The following is a 23,509-nucleotide window of genomic DNA, read 5'->3' on the forward strand; positions in this document are numbered from 1 at the left end:
AGTTTATTTTTCTTCAAAATATAATTGATGAATGATGAAACTGTGTTATTTACCATTACAACTAGTTATCATGGGGGTGGGTCAGTATTAGCACATGGCTGTAGAAATCACAATTTTTTAAATTATTTTTAAAGCAACTTTAAAAAACTTATTTATTTATGAGACAAGCAACGCTTAACTTGATAACCTACCCTCAATATAACACCAAACCTGGTAAGTTTGATGAACCCTAATTGTTTCAAAAGTAGTTGAAATTTGGTAGTTCTGAGTCAATTGTTATGCGGATTTACAGCCTAATGACTAAACTTACCCCCGTGCTGACCAGTGACAGCATGATTCTCTCGTTGAGTGCAAGTGTTTCTCCTTGCTTCATCTTGATTCTCTTTTTGTCTAGACACTTCATTGCGTACATTTTCCCCGTGTCCGCCTTACGACAGCCGTACACCTCACCAAACCCACCGCGTCCAATGATTCTATGTACGCTGAAGTCGTTCATTGTTAACTGTAACATAGGCGTAGATGATTATAAATCAGAGTATTTCAGTGAAAATACAATGCGTATGCAAAGACATTTTTATGAACGATGTTGTTAATTGTTGACTATAAAACAAGGAATGACGATTAGAAATCAGTGCCCTTAGCAGAAACACTTTGCACAAGTTGAAAATATCAAAGCAATGATTACTTAAGTACATTTGGAAGTCCTTACTTGAGCCAAATTGTTAAAGAAAAAAATATGAAACAAAAGAAAACCCATTTCTTAGAAGTTTCGTGGTAAAAAAAGCAGTAACTTGCACTTGTTGCTTTTGAAAAAACTTAATTGAAAAGTAATTAGAAACCATTTATATAACGGTTTTACACAATCGCTGATTTTCCTACTCATCCTCCAACAGTGAAACTTTATTTACTTTTTTATAGAATTACTTTTAAGATACATAGCTAATTCAAATTTTGCTAAATATTTTAAATCATCGTAAATAAATACTGTACATACCTGAATGTTTAACTCTAGATTTTTCCATTGGCAAAACCTCGTGTATTTTTCACTGAAACAACAAAAACATTTTTATTTTTGGAAAATAGCTTCTTATGTAGCGAATAATTTTACTACAAGAGATGTAGTATTAACATAATAGTCTTCATGAAGCATATTATTTTATGTTTCAAATGTCCACAAAGGCTTAACACTTTAATGAAAACAGGAATCTCTTTATTAATTGAACCAAAATAAAACTCCTTGAATGTCTATATAAATGTAGATAAGATAAAGTAAGTGAATTAAAAAGAGTTATTCCTGGATGCAAACTTTTACTCACCTTTCTAAGAATTTTTTGAATGGTGTACCTCGCAAATGGTTAAATATTTCTTGGATATAAGGCTGTAACAAAATGGTATTAAAATAGTACGCTACTAATAAATAGAGAAACATGTTAAGGATCTGCTCAGAGTAATATACTGGATAATAATCTTAAGCTATTATGGCTATGATGACTCAATAAGTAATTTTTTGGACTCTAAATAAATACATTGATAAGGTAAATTATAAAATTTATAAAATATGCTGCAGATAGACAAAAGTTAATTGTTCTGTATTTAATAAATTACAATTGTGCAATTTAATAAATTGCACAACTTATAAACCAAATTTACAGTTGGCAGCAATGTCGTAATAATATTTGTGGTGATTTTCTGATTCAACATTAAATAGTGATGGGTATAGACAGAATTTTGAGCTAGTCCAGCAGAACTTTATGCAATTTGAACTCATTGTGGAAATGGTGTTTTTTGAACAATGAGGTAGAAAGTTTGGGAACCTGAACATAGATTGTTGCTCATTATGGGCAGTGCTCGATTTGCGGGGGAACGCGGAAAGATCTTCTTCATTTTCTGTTTCTATTTCTCTTTCAAAAAGATAAAATATTGGCATAAATTGGTACAAACCACATTAAATAGGTCACAGTTCCTCACTTCACAACGTTTTTACAAATCGAGCACTGGATATGGGTTGTATTTTAAATATTTAAAGATAGATGATTTTTATCTAAAAAAATGTTTTAAGAATATATGCTAGCAGGAAGATATGGTCAGATTAGAAAAAATATGTTTTTGAAGTGGACAAGATTTTTTTATTGGTTTAAGTTGGTAAAAAGTATGAATATTTCTTTAAAATATATTATCGTATAACCAATTAAGATGAGGACCTAGGTGCCTCTTTCAACTTAAATATAAGCAAGAATGAGTGTAGAATGAGATTAGATGTCTTGTGTAGCTATGGTACGGCCTACAATCAGCTGTTTAACTAGCCAAGAAGATTTAAAAGCCCAATGATCAAGGACAGCTGGGTCTAGATTCAAACAATCTAAAAGTTTTGAACTTTTCTTAAGATCGAATCAGCGGTCTTTTGATTACAAGGCAAGCACTATAACCACTCAGCTACCCTAACCCAGCGTATGATAATATTAATATATTTTTTAAGAATGAAAAGTGGCATGTTTTGAAAAAAAAAACTTAAGTGTAAACTAAATGCAATTTTTTGGTGAAGCTAAATGATAATATTAATATATTTTTTAAGAATGAAAAGTGGCATGTTTTGAAAAAAAAATACTTAAGTGTAAACTAAATGCAATTTTTTGGTGAAGCTAAAACCATTCTAGGCTACCTTTCCAGTTATAAATTTGTAAACCTACAACATATTTTGACTAATATTACTACTTTTACTATGCTTGCAATAAAAATATTATTTGCACTTACTTAAGTATGAAACAAACTGTTATTTGACGCAATAAGCACAATTATAATTTGAAACTTTTTACAAAAGGCGCCATCTGAATCTTTGCAAAAATTATCACTTGATACTAAAGTAAAAGTGATTTTAATCTTTTACGTTGAAATTATGAGTTGAACCATTTTCTCATAATATTATAAATAGATACAATAGAGACATCAATACTTTACTAATTAAATTCACCATGAAAAGCTAGCAGCGCCATTGCAATTTAACAGACATTGGGTGAGTTCAAAACACAAATGACAAAACAACAATTAAACCTCCCATTAATGACATCCCGTAAACAATTGCCAACAAATGAACGATACTGAAACAGACACTGACCCTCCACAGTGGACTTGGCAAACAATACATTGTTACTCTTCCTTTCACAAATCATTCTTTGAGATTAAAACACAATTACAATATTAACCTATAAAAAAGTGTAAATGCTACAAAAGTAAATGTATTCCAGATATATAAATTATTTATTGGTAAGGTCACACATACTCTATGCTATAATATTATGATGAAAACATTGGTTATCAAACACACTTTTACCAAAAGTTTGTATAGCATATAGTAAAATTTATAAAAACTACAGTAATTGTACTAGCCTATGTGTATTGAATTTATAATGTCTGTTTGGTAAAAATATTCAAATCCAAAATGTAGAGCAAAAGTATTTAAAAATGCAATTTTATGAATTTTAAATATTAATAGATAATAATTATAATGGAGATTTTAATTTGTTAGCACACAACTACCCTCATAAGCATTTTCCGGTGACTGAGCATCGTCAATTGAATTTGGTTTACAAATTGTTAAAGTTGATAATAATCATTATTAATAGGCCTACAACTTAAAAAAAAGAAAAAAAAATGTTTTCTCTTGCATTATAGGAATGTAAAAAACACATTCAACGTAAAATGTTACCATAAAAAACTTATTTAAGTTCTAAAAAATACAAAAGGTTTATTAAGAAAAGGAATGAAAAGTAAGATGTACTGGCACATGAATATAGATTAGTTCCTAAAGAAATTGATGGTAAAGACAACCCTTTTCACTTTTTTTAATAATAAGGAATTATATTAGGTACATGATGAGATTTTGTTTATTTCTCAGTTCTTGTTTTACTGTAAAAATTAAAATTAATTAATTTGAAAAATCCATTACGAATATTATTCTAGATTAATTTTTACAAATGAATGTACAAGGTCTATGTTATGCAACCTAAGAGAAATAGTTCCTCATTCCATAATTCTAAGAAAATACTATGCAATCACTGTAGTCGTAAAGTACAGCAAACAAATTAAGTTAGTGCTTGGTGGGCTTCTGACTACTTTTAAAAATAGCTGAAAGTTGCATAACAAGTTAAGCATCACAGGTAATTTGTTAAGGAACTAGATCATAACATAACCAACAACAATTTTACAGAGTACACTCCCTATCCAACAGAGTTATGCAAACGTGGAATTGAGGACAGAAGATGATTTTTCTTATTAATTACTTTATTAAGAAAACCAAATTTATCAACTTATATCAAACACTGACTATTAAATGTCATATGAATATGAACACATTTGAATGTGTTATATTTATGAGCTATATAAAATAGCTATATTGAAAACTATATAATATATTTTCTTCTGGTGGTTTTACTTTTTTTTAAATCATTTCTACAACACTTAAGCTTTTGGTTAATTTTGGATGTAAATATACTTTGATAAATTGTTACTGCCCTAAAAATATGCATATTATATCAAAATAAAATTCAAAACATTACTTAACACATTTTTTATTTATTACGTTTAATTGTGTTTATTATATTGTATTATATGCATATCGTCCGATCGTTTTATTAGCTTATAAAAGTCCTCTTGCTGAAAATATGGAGAGAAAATTGTAATAAAAAAAGCTCAAATTGTCATTTAACAAAATAAGACAAATTGAATCCAATACATCCGCATCACATTGAAATCAATGTAAATACAAATTTTTTTTTATTTAAAGTTTACGATTCAACACTGATAACTGATTTGCAGACAAGTTGATAACAGTGGCTCTCGTCTGTTGGTCTGCAGGTCTGCCAACCGACAATGTTAATTGCCTGAGTGTTTAGAGTCGCACTAATCTAATTTAATAAGGCCTTCCTTTCTCTGAGGGACGTTATATTGACTATCTGACCATGGACCATCTGCCTTTATCTATTTTGTTTACGAACGTTACCTGCAATTACTAATTTTTTTAATTAGTTAGACATTTATTTTTAATGAAAAATTAAATACAGTACTCCATTCATGTTTTTATAGGGGTAGATTTATAACTTGTTCGTAAGGGAATGGTACAAACCCTGGTTTTGTTTATCCAAATTGACTTTTTGTAAGATAGCATCATTAATAGATTGCCCAATGAGAAATGGCATCTAGGTTCTGAAACCATCTCGCTTGGAATCAAACCTGCAAGAGCGCTAACCACTTCGCTAACCACCATATTTGATGGCTTTATTATTTCTATAACCACTTGGCAATCTAGAAAATTATCTACAGTAAAAATCGATAGATTTTAAATAGTACTTACAGCTACTTAAGAATAAATTTTAGACTTAAAAATGGTATTGCTAAAAAGTTTATCGAGTTACTTTTTAATATGATTTCTACTTAAAAATTTAAAAAAAAGTAGTATTGTACAGCCTAAATATATTTCTAAGCCCTGTAAAGACAGCTGACTTTAATGGTGCACATAAAATATCGAGGAAATGTTCATAAAGTCTTCAACAGAAGCAGTCGGAGGTTTGACAAATGTCAATGAAGTGTGTTATTTGATTATGCCTCATGTATTACACTGTCAAAGGCCGCTGGTTTGCGTTCAATCGCCGTTGACAAACTTCCTGCTACAACACTGACACTTACTGTATCAGTAAAAAGTACTTGTTTGTATTATTATTAACTAAAATTGTGTTTTACTAAAATAATCTTGTACTAAAATTTTATAGTTACAGTAAAGTAATGCAATTATTAAATTTTCCATAGCTAAATTATGTGGGAATAACATCTGATTTCAAGGATTACGTTTTATATCACAAGATAGCAATAGCCTGTCTTAATGTAAATTATTTTGTTTGTAAGACTATGTAAGATTAAATACAGTTATAACACATCCAACATGTTCATTAATTAAGTGTTGCAAGCTATCAAGTCTTAAAATCAATGCAAATAGCAGAAGATTGAACATATTGGCTTAATTTCTTTCTTTTAATTTTTGTATAAAATTGCTGATATAATTAATTAATTTTTTAGCCTATTACTATCGAAAAAAAACACACTTCTAAACTATTTAGGATGGTCTCCTTAATATTTTAAGCATTGCAACATTTACTTTTCCAAAACAATTAATTATAAATTTATTAAAACATCACGGAAGTTCTCCCTTATATGAAAATCAGCACTCCATCACCAGTTGGTACGCAACATGAAATATGAACACAGTTGAAGCTAGCGATGCTAATGAGTAAGTGACAACCACATGTCTCGGTTGTGCGGCAACCACGATACGATGACAGACGCACATCACTTATCACAACCACGGTTGACGGTTATTGATCTTGTTGGGTCACGTCACGTCTACCTTCTCACAGCTACAAGTGATTCATCGTACTACGACACTGTATGTTTGACAAATCACTTAACAAACGTAAAATCATTTTTGGTTAATCGTAATGACAGTCGGACAGTGTGAACAAATGGTCCGTCAAAGGCTTTTAAATGGTGAACATTTTGAATACTTTATTCCCGAGCAAGTTATTGTTATTGGTATATTTAATTTATTTAGTAATCTTCCTTTCGTCATATTTGTCTTAAAATAAACACCTTTGTGTTGATGTGGTATAAATTCAAACTTTGATTATGGTTGTTAATAGAATATGTTTTAATATTATAGGAATAAGGATTTTCAATATAAAAAAAAATAATAGTATATACAAAAATTTATCTTGAAGATCATCAAAATAAGCAGTTAGTAGATAAATACAAAAATAATTGATACAAGCCAAGGTTATTGATATGTTACAAGGGTACTTTGGAAGCCAACAGGGAATTGACCTGAGAGTGTGGATTTTCGTAGACAATTTAAGTCACACCTGTGGCAAAAAAAATAATGGATGTGTAATTGTTTTAAAAGTTAAAATAGGGTCTACAAAAATCAATACTAAAACCAGCAGGGCGATGCTTTAAGGGTGGATTCCGTAGTAGCCGGATAAGACACTTTCATGGAGTTCCGCAAATTTCTACTTTTGATATAAAATGTGTTTGGATGGTTATGGTAAAGAGGGTAAAGAAACCATTAACAATAATCAAAATGATAATTTTAATGATAAAATTATTTAAAATATATTATAAAAATAAAGCTGTATGAAATACTAGGAGATTGTATTAAACAACTTTATCATTATACATGTTGCTAATGTTCTACACATAGAATAAAACGTCATCCAAAACTACTCAATCAATGTATTTACACTTACCATGTAATGTTTAACAATATAAAAGTAATTAAATTGAGTATGTTGAAGACCTATTTCATTTTATTCAATTAGTATAAACCTGTTCTATTTTCATTGTTGAATTATTATAATAGAACTTTTGACAAATTTTGTATGACAAAACAAATGTTTGACAAGGGAATCTCGAGTGAGGACGTCAACGATGGCACCCTTCATGTATCACTGATGACTTTATTGATCCCGATGACATATCGCCCCTTCTTTCCCAACTTCTCTTGTTCTACTTCTTTGGTTTATTACGTCTATTATTTGTTCAATTTCCAGACATTATTTGACCGATTCAAATAAAATGTACGAAAAGTATCCTATTTTATTGTCCAAACAAAAACATAGATGTGCTTAACAGTTAAAGACTTCCATTTAAGAGTAAAAATAAACATTAACTGTTAGGTGGGAATAAATGTATAAAAAAGTGTATAGGAGTCTAAAAAGTCAACTATAGTGTAATAGAACCCAAGAGGGGTTTTCAAGAGGAAATAAGCTCTTCCGTTCTTTGTGAGATCCTTAAATTGACCAGAAAACTTTTAGCTTTACATTTGGAGTGATTCATCAAAGCGATTGAGTAAAAATGTAGACACCAACTGTTATTTTAAAATAGAAATATTATAATGTCATAATCTTTTAACTAAGTCAAATCTACAAATTTTACTAATATTATAAATGTGAAAGTTTGTGTGTTTGTTTGTTTGTTTGAAGTTCAATCACGCATTAATTACTAGATGGATTAGGCTGAAATTTGGCATGATGATAGCTCACATCCTGGATTAACATAGGCATATTCTTATCTCAAAAATCCTTTCGGGCTCCGCCCCAGTGGCTCTGTAATTCCCCATGTTAACTTTATGAGTACTCATATTTAAATGGAATTAAAGAATTTAGTCAGCTGTTTCATCTAAAAAGGTTGGTTCTATGATATGCAAAAGCATTAAAAGTTATAAGATTTACCAACAGGGTGCAGCACTATTATTTTTTTTCATTTACAAAAACAGCTAATTTGAACTAAGTAGCAACAAATTTGTGATATGGTACACAATGAGAACTGTCTGTTTACAGTTATATTATTTATGTTTTTAATTTCACAGATAATTTGTGAATCTTTAATAATTTATTTTTTTCCATTGCTTGGGTGAATTAGTAGAACATTATGGCTATGGTAGACGTGTAATACGGTATGGTATACCATAAATTTAAAGAAGCAAATTGTATTATACTGTGTCCTCCACCATTGCAAACACAAAGCTTGAGTATAACTTTACTAAGCATTTTACACTTATATGCCAATCCCGTACGAAGGACGGGTACTCTGCTAGTACAATATACATAGTTTTTGTAGAATAAATTTTTGTTTTTATTTATGACAGTGCCAACTATTAAACAACAAATTAAACTAGGTAATACAGTAAAAATAAAATTCTTACCTCAAATAAATTAACTGGAACTTCATTTTTCATTAAATACTTTTGAACATGTGCAACCGCATCTTTAGGATAATCCTGTAAACAACATAATTATGTGCAGTGTATTTAAATATTGAAAATATAAATATATATTTATTTAATACACATAGTTCTTCCTGGAAAATAACTAAGGCTAATTGATATTTCTGACAGAGCTATATTTATGTTTCAGCATTTCATAAAGAACTAGAAAACTTTAAAATTTATTACAAGAATATTTTAATTTTTCTTTCTGATTTTTTCATATATGAAGACTCTTAAAACTAATCGGATTTAAAACAAGAAAAATAACAAATATTAAAAATTTTGTTACTGAACAAATGGGCAACATTGTTACCTAAATAAAGTGAAAAATATCTGTGGTCAAGTGATATAGTTTAACCTCTTCAAATTAAGAAATATTTTGCAGGAACATCGTCCAAATTCCAATTCACATCAGATCTTTTAAACTTAGAGCTGCTTCAGACAGGTTATGGACTTGATCTCACATATCTGGTAAGAGACAATTCCTATATATGAATCATATGCTAATGACTGATACAAGACCTATCAAATCTTAAATTTTAAGGAGTTTCACCTAACTTATTGCAAAACTTATTTACCAAAACACTCTCCTTACGGAGGAACTGTAAGCTACCATGTTACCTATAGTTTTTGTTCATAAAACTAAGGAATTCTGTTTTCACTTTTATCCCTTGATAATATTCAGGGCATAGATCTCAGAAGATATTTGACTTCACACTGAGAGCTAGGGATGAGTACATCTTACTGTACATCACTCTGTTTTCTTTTAGTACGGAAAATTGAATGTAAAACAATGAGATCTTGTTGAACATTTATCTGACCAAAGTTGAAAGTGAAACACTTACATGTGCATGTGCGAGAAGTTCTTTCATTATAAAATTATCGTAGATTTCCCGAGCTAGCTTCCTTCTTTCATCTGGACACTCGAGCTTTTCGTATTGCTTGATCTGAAACAATTGAAAATTGATTTAGTAATTCAAGAACTACTGATTATTGAGTTACGCTGTGGGGATAAACATGGACACAGAAAAAAACAGAGCAACTGTTGTAGTAGGATAAAGATAAGTTCAACAACCAGTGGTCCACCTAGTACATTTTATTTTGAGAAATGGGGGAGCAAAGTTAAGATTTGTGTGCGTAATGTTAAGTACAGTTAACACTTTGTCACCCTCACAGAGCAAACCCATCCTGAGGTGATCCCCTTCAACAGTTTGCTTCTGTATTTTAAAATACTCTCAAAAAGAACCATGATGCATTATTGTGAGACGAAACCTTGCTTTACTTACAAAACCCATCTTGACTTATCCAAGCATAAAGTTATTTTAGCTAGTTAGGCTTTAACACAATTTAATAACTTAAATACAGCCTGGCTGATTTGACTGAAATATTTGCAAATACTTTATACACTAAGTTAATAAACGGTATCAGCAATTTGACAAATACTTTTTCCCATTAGCTTGTCAACAACCTTTATCATAGGTAAGCGCAGCGGGAGTAACAATGCTATTTTCTAGGGAACATCACAAAAGTTTCCCACAAAAGGAACAACACACACACAGACATCACTTTGAATTTTCTAAAACCTCTTTTTTAGGTCCAGGGGGACCCAAAACGGATATATCCACTCAAAACTCAAACTCGACAAAAAAATACTTTCTCCAAATACATTCTTTCTCCGTATAGGGGGAGAAAGTAATAAACAATATTTAAGCCTATAAACAATTTATATACATTTTGAATGTCAATAATTTTTGTCCTGTAGATTGGCTTTATGGAAGTTATATTTTAGGTACAGTAGTAGTTATGAATCATGTAAGCTTATGCAAGACAATTGCTTTTACTTCAACTAATCTGACTATGTCCATTACAATTTACAATATACAGGGTTAGTAAACAGTGTGGAGACCCCCTGTTATTTTTTTAACGGCCCATACTAGAAAAACTAAACTCGGCACACCATTATGGCATGTTATGAAGTACTTTTTGGGCATAACCGCCACTTGGTGTTCATCCCCAAAATGGGGGATTTTGGGGGAAACTAAAAAATTTCAAATACAAAGACCCATTGAGTGACCCCTAATTTTGAAGGTCCTGGTAAAAGAAAACCAACAACGCAAACTAGAGGTCTCTATCTCAGTTCAGTAAGAAATGCCAGCCAATTGAAATTCTCATAAGTTCCCAAACCCAAAATTGGGGATTTTGGGGAAAACTCAGAAATTTTAAATTATAAGCCCCATCGAGTGACCCCTTATTTTGAAGGTCATAATAAAAGAAAAGTAACAACGCAAACTATAGGTCTCTATCTTAACACAGTAAAATATGGCAGCTAATTGAATATAAAATTGCAAGTTATTTCCAATTTCTAAAGATTTCAATCAGCTTCCATGTTTTACTGGATTGAGATAGAAACCTCTAGTTTGCGTTGTTAGTTTTCGTTTACCAGGACCTTCAAAATGAGGGGTCACTCGATGGGGCTTATCATTTAAAACTTTTGAGTTTCACCCAAAATCCCCTATTTTGGGTTTGGTAAGCAAGTGGCTATTAGGCTTAAAAAATACTTCATAACATGCCAAAAAGGTGTGTAAAGTTTAGTTTTCCTAGTGTGAGCCGCTACAAAATTTACAGCAGGTCTCCAGACTTGGAAAGCTAAGTTAAATTGAACTTCTGAGAATTTCAATTGGCTGCCATTTTTTACTGGATTGAGATAAAGACCTCTAATTTGCGTCGTTGGTTTTCTTTTACCAGGACATTCAAAATGAGGGGTCTTTGTATTTGAAATTTTTGAGTTTCCCCCAAAATCCCCCATTTTGGGGATGTACACCAAGTGACGGTTATGCCCAAAAAGTACTTCATAACATGTCATAAAGGTGTGCCGAGTTTAGTTTTTCTAGTATGGGCCGTTAAAAAAATAACAGGGGGTCTCCACACTTTTTACTAACCCTGTATATATGTATTTTAAAGTTGAACAAAATGAAGGAATCGACTATACTAGTCAAGTAAGTATGGGCAAGTATCGATTGTTACTTGCCCATTTTCTAAGACAGACTTAAAAATAAACATTTCTTACTAAAATATGTTAAAATACTTAAATACAAAATAAAAGCTTGAACACAAACTCTCTTTGTTAGATAAATTAATTTAGTTTTGTTTTACTATAGAAAATTGTCCGCTGATTATGTTATGCTGATTAGGTTACTACCTCCCAGTCTAAATCTAAAACACAGCTAATAAGTATGCAAGGTAGCAGACAATTGCTCTTATTCATGCAATTTATCAATTGAATTATCTTGCATTGCATTGCATAGTTTCACTATATTGAAATGCATTTTGTGTTTTGCTATAAATTGAAATCAATTTTTTGTAGCTCCATTAGCTCAATAGGTAACTAGAAAAATGTTTACCATGCTAAATTCAAATACTGTTAAGACATATTATTTATAATAAGAATAAAGAAAATTTTTCCCACTTATGCTACATTTCCAAATTTAATTTACTATCTGATTTTTAGTCAGAGCCACCTGTTAGGCGTGTACAAAAGGTGTGGCCGCACAGGGAGTATATTTTAAAAATATACTTAAAAAAATATTTAAAAGTGTATTTTAAAAAATATCCTTTTTGTTTTTTTCACCCGCTCTTGGTGAAAAAAACAAAAAATTGAAAAAAGATTGTAGATTTTACGTCAGTTATGAAAAAATTACAAAAGGGGGAGTAAAAATACTAATATTTTACATTGAGATTTTTGTTATTATTGTTAGAGATTCAACTTTATTGGTAGTAAGGGCACCACCCAAGGCCAGATCTGTTTTTGGTTCATGTTATCCCACAAATATGTACAATGGTTCTTATTTACTTATGGTTCGTCACAAATAAACAAAACTGTCCATTACAAAACATTCGCTATGTTTCCATTTAAAATAGTAGCCTATTTATAACTTTTTGTTATAAACTAGCTTTACAGAAACTTCAAGTAAAATCAATTCCACAGGTGCAAAATCATTGATGGCTTATACTTTTAAAGTAAAACATAAATTTAGCATCTCAGATTTTGACGGTAACTGTTAGTGAAACTGAATAATTCATATATGATAAAACTGTGCTTGTGATGCGGTGGACTAGCAAAACATTCAGCCTTTTAAGGGTTCTTGCACTCTCTAACTTCATAGATATGCAGAATTTTAAAACTCAGGTTCAAAGGATTGTGGAAAAATAATCCACATTTTCATTATATATTTATTATATAGTAGTATTCATAACATATTATTATTAGGAAAATGTTAGGTTTTCAACACAATTCTCATCTAAGTCTTTAGGATGTAGAAAAATAATGCACTGTTGATTATCGAAATGGTTCTATTAGTTATGTTTTCACAGAATCCTAAACTCAGGTTTTAGGGATTGTAGAAAAATAATTTTAATTGGGTTTTGAAAATAGTTAGGTTTACAGAAAAAAATACTCAAACATATGTTTAACTCAGGTTCATAGTAGTGTGGAACAAATTATACACACTAGGTTAAGTAGTTCTATTGGTCAAACTCGACAGAATATTTAAGTTAGGTTAACAGGATTGCGGGAAATCAGTTCAGGCCTGGAAGTTGTTCTATTGGTTGAGTTAAACAGCGAAACACAACATAGTTTCAAACACAGGTTTACGGCATTGTGGGAAAACAATACGTGGATGTGAACAACTAAAAGTGATTAATTGGGTACTAAGCAATCAAACTCAACCCATTAGAGGATACAGTAAGTGGGGCCCAAACTAAAATTATTTATTGATAAAAAAATATTTTATTAAGTCTTTTGTTTGCTTAATTCTAAAAATACTAAAAACTGTGATTTTGTTAACACATAACAGTAAACAAATTCAAAGAGACTAGCTTAGTATAAAACAAAATTGAATTAATTACACATCTTGTTTGGATATTACTAGTTTTTAATAACATTTTCCTAATTCAAACTATAAACCTGATGATAATATCTGTAATTTTTCAAAATATTAATTCCTATGTTTTAAAATTAAAACAAGACCCAGTAAATAAAGAGCTGCATCATCTCACCCTGTTTCCCTTTCTTTGGAGAGTTAAGTCTGAATATTTGGTAGACAAAATATGTTTATCCCATATATCCCATAAATAGTATTACTATGGTATGTAGTATTTCAAAACTAATATAGTTTTCTTGGGTAAAAATGAATGTACAAGAGGCTATCACTATACATAATATTAATGCGGTATAGTTTTCAAAGAAATTATTAATATAGTGTTCTTGTGTAAAAATGAATGTACAAGAGGCTACTTAGAAGCATGATTTCTTAATAGAATTTGGTATGTGCTGTACATAATATTTTTCTTTAATACTTTGGTGAGTTTAACTTATGTTGATGACGTTGACTGGTCCATGTTTTGTTTTAGTATAATAGTAATTTTTATTTACCAGGCCCAATTTGTTGGGAAATAAAAGACAGATAAAGTACCACATGAAATATAATGTCAGTAGGTGTAGGAAGTGTAAGATAAAAAAAAAAATTGTAAAGGATAGGGGGGATTAAACAAGAGAAAAATTTGTAAAAGAGGGAACGAGGAGAAAGTAAAATAGAATTAAGGACATTAAATGCAGACATATATGTAGTGATGAAGATAGAAAAAATAATAGATGAAAAGGATCCATATAATGGAAATGTGAAAAAGAAAAATTGTTGTGAAAATGGCTAAGAAAGTTTATAGGAGAAAAAGAATATAAAAAGGAACCAATGAATATTAGCGAAAGGGGGGAGAGAGAACAAGGGAATATAGGAAAGGAGAGGAAGGGAGTGAAATAGGGGAGAGGGTTAAACAAGCAATCACAATCTGGTAAACTTAATTCTTGTTTCTAACTTGGCTCCCATCACAGCTGATTTGTGGTTCCGACAAAAACAATGGCAAAAGGTAAGTTGCTGCTGCTTAAGATCTGATAACTACATTTACTGGATACTCGAAAGAATGTCCTCAATAAGGTTAAATGGAAACAGTTTTAGCCTCAGGATCACGAGCATACAAATGAAAGATTGTCAATACAAATGGATACCTGTTGTCTCTGTGTAGTATCCAGTTTTAGGGTTATGTGACTGCGTAACCAATAACAACAGATATTTTAAATCTTAGTTTTTTACACAGTTCAATGTGGTAATATTATATTATGTTACTAGTCCGGAAAATAGGTGTTTACTGGACAAGTGTAGTCGTTTTGGATGAGTGACTATGATATTTTTTGCTATACTACTCTACAAAACAATAAAAAAAAAAAACTATACAAATCTGTAATATATTTCCACCGACTAAAGGACTAACAATCACTACTCATAACCCTAAGAGAGGTTATGTTTTTGTTTATAACCACTAACTGCCAAATGTAATAGAATGAAATAGAAATACAATTGACATCCCTCAACATAAACTTAGCTTTTTTGAAAAAAAAGCGACGTACATGGGGACAAAATTTTTAAATAAATTGCCATTGATTTTAAAAACTTATATGGATAAAAAATGTTTTAGGGATAAAGTAAAAGCTTATCTCTTAACAAAAAATTGCTACTCTATAGAAGAGTTTTTTATTCACCTTTTAATTCTGACAATAATTTTAGTTTTAAATCTATCAGTTTGTAATGTATATCTCTTTTCATATTTGAATTTTTGTATATACACTGTTCTTAATGTATAGATTTGTTTCTATTGAGAATGAAGGTTTCAATTTTTTTTATAAAACTGATATTAATTGTTCATTATATATGTTAATGACTCTATTCATGTATGTACATACAGATTGAATAAAGATTATTGATTCTGATTCTGATTCTTATCAGCTGGTGTGGGTAAAAACTTATTACCGTTCAGTAGTAGGTAATGAAACCCCATTTCCTGACAAACTTCTTACGTGAAAAGTTCGTTAAAACAGTGCAGTGTGTTGAAGAATTTGTTTCTTCTGAAACATTCTCTCAACAGTGTCAGGGCTAGTGAAGAAGTGAAAGACTTTTGTCCTGCTGGCCCATGTTAGTATCCCATCAATCATAAACAGCAGTTAGTCATGTGATAATGTCGTGACTTGGGTGGCCCAGAACTCACCTTTAGGTGTAATTTCGCTTGTCTTTGACAAAATTCTCAAAGAGAATTGTCTCTGTAGCATTTTTTCAAAATAAGCTTTCATTAAAGTTAAACATATTTTCAATTGTTATGAAATTTGACATAAAGTGAATATTAAACTGAAATAACTATACAAATTTTAAGATTAAAGAAGTTTCAAAATGCAATTTAATATCTAAAACCTCCTTCAAGGTAATTATTTTGATAATCTGCTTTTCCAAAAGTAGGGAATGCAAAAGAACTGTAATAGTTCTTAAATAAGACACACCTATTAAATAATTTTGTGTATTTGTATGCATTATAAGAGTAATCCAAAGGCGGTGTGCGGCAGGGATAGGGGTACAGTAGGACCTTTTAAATACAAACTAATTGGGACAAAGGGTAGTTTGGACTATTGAATAGTTCGGATTACAGAACATATTGTTGTTTTACATAACAATAGCTAAAACGTGGGTAAAATATAGACCGTAACTGTTGTGGAAAAAGTTAAAAAATGTTTCATAAAGTAAAATACAGTGTTTATTTAATACAGTAGTAAACATAGTGAATAAGCAGTATTGCACATTACAATAGAAACAATTACTGTGGATATATCTATAAATACAGTATACAATAAAGAACTATTATACTGTGTATAGAGTACAGCAATGAGGCGTTCGGATTAGTGGACGTTCAGATTAAAAAGGTTCTACTGTACTATTAATTTTTAAAGAGGGGTGTCTTTTATAATAATTCTCCCCAAAACCATTATTAAATAATACATCGTATAGGTGCTGTCACATACTTCCTGCTACCATCCTTATTTTAACTATCCTTTAAAAATCTGTCTTAATACGAGTCCAAAAGAGCAGGCAATCTGTCCCGTAACCTTCCTGCCTACTCGCCTCATGTAAACACAGCTTTAAGGCTATTTTTTAAACTAGATTTATTTTATAACTAAGCCACTATAAAATCAATGAGTGTATGATAGACTTTAATTCAATTCATTTATAATTTAATCAACAATATTTATGCCTATTTCAAACTATCAACTTTTTTAAAGAACATAACCACACAAAAACTCGCTAATTATCTCTCTCTAAAGTCGTTTGAGACTCAAAATCCGTTAGGTAGTTAAAGTAAAATCAATACAGGAGTTTGTGTAGGGGGCAAAACAAATAAACTTCCCCGGTTTCATTTGTGGCTTGTACTGGCTGTGGCACTCCAAACATTGCTGACTAGACAACTTGTCTGGGCGATGCATTGTATGTTTTACTACCAACTTTTTACTCTAATGAAGAAAAACATGAATTTTGTAGATTTCAAATTACAATTTTAGTCTGAGTTTATGGGCATGTTAAAATAATGTTGATTTTGCAAGTTAAAATTATAGCAAAAGGATTTCTAATACACTGGTTCATTCAGACAGCTATAATACATAATATTTTTGATCTGGACAGCCTTTTAATAGCAGGTTATATAAATTGTATACAGAAAAGTATGGAATAGCATACATCTTTGGGAATTTAAAAATGACATACAATTTGTATTTTGTGCAGAACACATTAATCTACCTTTTTTTCTTTAAAAATATGATATGCAGGTAGCCAAATAGACATATTTAATAAGCTAACATACCAGAAGCACTTAAACCACAATTTAATTGTTGCAGTCATTCGAACTACTGTATTTAATAAGCATAAAATTTATAAAATCCAACAAAATGTAATTACATGATCATTAAAAGACTTTGAAGTATGTGGATTAACTTAATTATATTTTTTTTATATATCAAGTTCATGTCAATAAAGATAACATGTAGACTTTGAATCCCCCTAGGGTAGAGTGTAGTGCAGACCAAATTAAGGGAAGTTTCTTAGAGTGCTTTTATGAACACGATGATTTATTTAATAGTTTATAGCACATAGGCTACACAACCTTTTAAAAATGTGTATAAAATTTAATTTTTGATTTTAAGTTGATGGTAAATTTATTGGTTAGTGGTATTATGGATTTAATAAATTAAGGGTTTAGGTGCATTTTACAATTTATTTCTATTATTGTCCTATTGTATTTTGACAGATTTCAATATAAACATGGGCCTTCCACAATTGTAAGCAGACCAAGAACACCACACCTAATGAAAAAATAGGAAATAGAGAAAAACTTAGCCAAAACCCTATGGACTTGCCAATTTTGATATACAATGGAATTATCTATTTATTATTTGAAAAAACTAGGGAAATTGACTTTGATTTTCCAAAATGTATAAGACAGTATGGTTATTATATAAAAATTGAAAAGATAAAAGCAATCCAAATTAAAACAACGTGTTTAAGAATCAATAAAGCTATGGTTGTTTAGCAAAAAGATACACCCAAACAAAAATTTGAGTGTTTAGCATCCCATTCTCTTTGATGCTTAAATTCCTAACGAATATATTTCCTAATAAAAACCCTACCAAGCTTAGCCAGCAAGCCTAAAAATTTACAAATAAAATTAGATCATTATTTCCTGTTGGACATTATGCCTGGTCTCTTAGCCCAAGATAACACAACCATTTATTATGTTTATTTAGAGGAGCAGAGCTCAGAAACGAAAGTTGAAGACAATTAATTTCCCCGGATCACAAAACGTAATGCTGTCTCCGGCTGATGATATCGTCCAACAGTTTTCACTTAGGCTGTGTTTTTCACCTCCCCCACCCCTACCCACACCCAACCACTGTTATAACGACTTCAACTTCTACTCTGACCACCAACCGGGAGCTGGTTTTCTGCTGATGTCTATGTTGTGGAAAATTTCAGACTGTAATAGTTTTCTTTTTATACAAATGTTACAGTTTGACACCTTATTTATTTATTCTTTAATTAGTTTTTTTGAAATTAAATCAGTAAACAGTCATTTAGATTTGAAATCAAATTACCATAAACAGGTTGATATCTGAAAAGGGTAGAATTACTTTGTATTTTAATTGCAGGAAATAACGTTTCTTTTATACAATACAAACAGATTTAGTTACATAATACATGGGCTTCATTAGGCTATTTTTGTAAATTTAACACCAATGAATTAAGCTTATTGTTGAATTTCTATATAATTTACTAAATAGTTTTTCCCTGATGAATATTTTACTAACAGCTATCCGTAATGTAGGTAAACAATAAAATCTATTTTACATTACATTGTTGTTAATTCTATATAATGGATGGACAGGGTATTCTCATTTGCTTAATAGATTGTTTTAAACTCTTGTTTGTTTGATTTTTTTTATTAGTGCTAAATCATTTTTTGATAGCCTATGAGTAAAGGTTTTTTATAATAAATAAGTTTTACAAAGTTGCCGAAAATCTCAAATTATACTACAGAAATACATTTCTGTGACAATAAAACAAAATTTAAAACAAGACCATTGTACTTATGGTGTTACAAAATCAGCTGTCCGAGCTAACAATATAATCACTGAACTAACAGTTAACAGTTAACTGCAAACACAATGTGTATTTGAGTTTATCAGTAACAATGGACACATTTAATCATTGAATTAAGTTATGTAAAAATTCCACACATATATTTATGGTGTTTTAATGACTAATTATTAGGATATTTAAATATTTATTTGACAATGCCTATTGAAACATTAAGTTGACAGAAAAAATTAAATGTATTAACATAAAATTTGTTTATTCTGACAATTTTCAATGTTTAAAGTTCAGAGACGTCCTTACGAGTCCTTTTATGTCATTTGTTTATGTTATAAAAATAATTTAAAAAGAAAAGAATTTTGTTAAATTAATGTCCAAATAAAAGCACCCTTTGATATTCCTGCATGATGATTTTGAGAGAAGAAAATTAGCCTGAATTGAAGGATTTTTGTTAAGATAATGATGTCAAAGACAATGGAATCAAATCTAAGGGAAAAAACAAAGGAATCCTTTGGAGCTAAATGGGCACTTTGACTCTAAAATTCTATATTTCTTTAGGGATTGAAAAACAATCAACCTAACTGTATCTAGCTTTATATGAGATACTACAAGCAGACTAGTTTTGAAATTTTGATGGAATTCTGACCAGAACAACTCCAAAATCACTAAAATTTTTAATAATACCGGATATATTGCACTATGTATATAAATAATTAAAACAATAAACGGTATCAGCAATTTCAAACATAGGCCTACTTTCTCCCATTACTTGCCAACAATCCTTATCATGGGTAAGCGAGGAGTAACTATGATAATATATGGGGAAAATCACAACAGGTGCAATAACTTTTGAAACATAATTTTAAAAGAATTGGGAGCTATACAATGTTTGTTTGTTTAGCATTCAAAGGACCTCAACATAATCAATTTTAATAAAGACCATTTCAGGAGTATTTTGTAAAATAAAATTTTTCCTGTAATTTATGGGTTTTTATGAGAAATCACCATAAAAAAATTAAAACACCTGAAGATACCATGGATTATACTTCGTTCATATTTTTAGGCGGTTTTAGAGGAAGAAATCTATCCCCTTCACATGACCCTCACCTTTTAAAAAATAGTTTAACAGCTGAGTATGCAATAAATATGAAAAAAGTGGTTGGAGTAGTTCCCCTTAAGCCGCCTAAATATTGTGAACAAAGTATAGTACTCACATATTTCATCAAAATCAAACTCCGAAAACCACTTTTTGAGGATTCAGGGGAATCCTAAACGGATATTAAATTTGAATTCTAAAATTTTGACGAAAGCAATACTTTCTCTATAGACTATGTATATGGGGAGAAAGTAAAAATTAATTTGCACAGGTAACATAAATTTTGTATAAAAGACCCAAAGTCCAAATAGCTACCTCATTCAAAATAATTGACAACAGACGAATTTGCTTTGAAAGGTGACTACTAACCATCGTCGAGCTACAAAGATGACTCTGCTAATATTTACTCAGCCAAAAGTTTCTCCTACGTGAGGTAAACACAGTAGCACATCCACCTTCAACCTTTATCTCCTACACAGGAATGGTGATTGTATACTGCACACTTCCCACTCCAATTACACACTGGTCCTGTGTTTGTATACCGTTCATTAACATCACGTTTGCTGATAATTGAGATTGCCGGTTGTTACATACTTTGGTTTGAAATTAAATTGAAAGGAATAGTATGTAAACTAGTTTAATTCAATAATACAATATAGTGTGGATGTGGAATAATACAATCAAACGTATATACAGGGTGTCCTGTAAGTAAACAGCCAATCTCCGGGAAATGGTTATGGGTCAAAATAAAGAAAAAAATCTAGAAAAACATTTTTTCCAAATTCCCTTCGTTAACCAGATATCCGTCATTTTGTTTTTTTTTTTCATATAAACATTTTTATCTTTGAAATTTGTCAACCGATCATTATGAAACTTGGCAACTTGTGTATAATGACGTAAAACAGACCAACGTTAGAAAAAAAAATCTAATCCAATTAAAAATTTCAAAATGGCAACATTTAAATTTTTTAAATTAATATTGCTATTTTATGAAATGCATGGCTAATTTTATGCAAACGTGTCTATTACACTTTTATTTAGCATTCAAATTTTTTTAAGTTATGTCCATATTGTATCATCATATCACGACAGGTAAAACGATTCTATCCTAAAGCACTTGGGCTTGTGATGTAATTGATGATGTTATGAGTACTACATCTTCTCAAGTAAACTATAATATATGATTATTATTAATTGACAAATTAGGCTATTCTTAGGTATGTCTTTGGAATTTTTGGACTACAGACTGAGGTAAGAATAGCCTAAGTTGTCAAACAAAGCGTCCAAGGCCTACAGTATGGATTGTTATTTTTTATAATTTCCATTAGACATTTCAACATTACCAATTTTTACATACATTTTCAAGCAAAGGTTTATTTAAGGAAAATTGCTAAGGAAATGTTATTGTCAAATTTAAATAATAAACTTCTAAAAGATAAAATAATCGACTATTAATAGTAGTTAGAATTTAGGTGACAAAAAAATATACATTTTTTAATGTACTTTCTTAGTAGGCAAAATAATATTTATGGAGTTATGGAGTTTGGTGTTCCAAACCTGAATGTGTATTAGCACTTTAAGATTTCTGTAAGTGTAAAGTTTTTAATATTTGCAAAAGTTACAAGAAGTTTTTCCCAAGCTAGTTAAATGGCTTGGATGGCTCAGTAACGACTTTTCAGATGGCTTTACTCTATGGGCTTGCGGGAGGAGTGAAATGTTTAACTATTTCATAGTGGATCTAATTTTTTAACGAGTAATATAATTTATTGAGTGGTAGGCCTGCGGTTGGGTTTGGTTTCTATAACCTATGGTGTGTGTGTAGCTTTTTTCTGCACTAGATTTTAAAAGGTCACATTATTTTTTCCTGTGCATTCATCCAAACATTTTTATTTAGACAGTTACCAAGATAATGTATCACTTTGTGTAAAAGTAAATTTCTAGTAATTTGAAAATGGTTTCAAATCAAATAAACCCTTAAAATTATTTTCTGCTTAGTTCCGAGTTGTTTACTACACTGTGACCTACAAGATTTCAACCCACTGCTTTGAAATAAAATGCAGACCATCTCCATCCATGAGATTAGTAAGCACTCCAACTAATAATGAAAAAGAAGCAATGAACTTCAAATTAAGTTAAGGGCGAAATGAGGGGAGGACAAACAATCGCAATCTGGCCAACTTAATTCTGGTTTCCAACTTGGCTCCCCAAGGAAAACTGATTTGTAACGGCAATAAAATCCAGCGGTGAAAAGTAAAAGTTGAAAATTTCCAACAACTTTGCCACACAAATCTTCACAGAATAGTAAGGAACTCATTGTCCATCCATTTCAACCTAGTTCCTAGTTTGGTGACATTTTTAAAACCAGGTAAATACCAAATGAATGTGAAGTTTCACAAAGAGCTAATATTTTACAATGTGTATGAATTTACTGATCTCTGGAATAAATGTTAATTTTATGGTCCATAAATTTAGACCGATAAACTTGAGAGTTATTGCTATTCAACCTTCAAGTAAAAAATACACTAAACTAGATCACACCGAAATGGCAAAGTTGGAACATGCTATTCTGAATAAATGTTGTAGCATTTCATACAAATAGTTTTCGGCTAACCATTTCCCAGTTCTTTACTCTAATGGTGGTCATGATCTTCCATATGGCTTTTCACCTTAAGATTCAAATTTTTCTTGGACACTTGGGACTAACTGGTTTGCTTGAAAATGCGAAATACCGGTACCAAATTATTAGAAATCAAGAGTATGCAGAAACGCTGCAATAGATGCAATATATGTTTTTAAACGCCAATACTGACTTCAAACAAGCTTAATGTATGTTGAAATGTCAAAGTTCTAGGAAACATAATAGCTATAATCCCTATCGACACAAAAACCGTGAACTTAAAACTTTCTTTTAACTCTTATAATTTAATTACTATACTCTGTTGGCTTTGTTGATTTAGGTATTGAAAACGTAATAAATACAGTATTTTTATCAGTTGTTTCATTACCATATTTTTGTTACATGCCCTGAATTTTGTATTGATTCAGCTAGATTTACATTTGACTAGGTTTAGAAAAACTGTTATTGTT

The 23,509-nt window shown here is 30.5% G+C and overlaps 1 protein-coding gene across 2 annotated transcripts in view; it reads right to left on the reverse strand.

Annotated features, from left to right (window-relative positions):
* The window catches only part of LOC128989212 (G protein-coupled receptor kinase 1), a 105,736-nt gene that overhangs the window by 11,038 nt on the left and 71,189 nt on the right, over positions 1 to 23,509 (reverse strand). For both annotated transcript variants that reach the window (XM_054411095.1, XM_054411087.1), the window contains exons 4-8: positions 9,655 to 9,756; positions 8,747 to 8,821; positions 1,317 to 1,378; positions 995 to 1,046; positions 311 to 502 (exon numbers count right to left, since the gene is read on the reverse strand). In XM_054411095.1, the coding sequence (XP_054267070.1) occupies positions 311 to 502; positions 995 to 1,046; positions 1,317 to 1,378; positions 8,747 to 8,821; positions 9,655 to 9,756 (483 nt within the window). The remainder of the gene's footprint in view (positions 1 to 310; positions 503 to 994; positions 1,047 to 1,316; positions 1,379 to 8,746; positions 8,822 to 9,654; positions 9,757 to 23,509) is intronic.

Source organism: Macrosteles quadrilineatus, unplaced genomic scaffold, assembly GCF_028750875.1.
Source record: "Macrosteles quadrilineatus isolate MER2022 unplaced genomic scaffold, UCM_ALF_1.0 Scaffold_1__1_contigs__length_201487025, whole genome shotgun sequence".
NCBI classification, from domain to species: Eukaryota; Metazoa; Arthropoda; class Insecta; order Hemiptera; family Cicadellidae; genus Macrosteles; species Macrosteles quadrilineatus.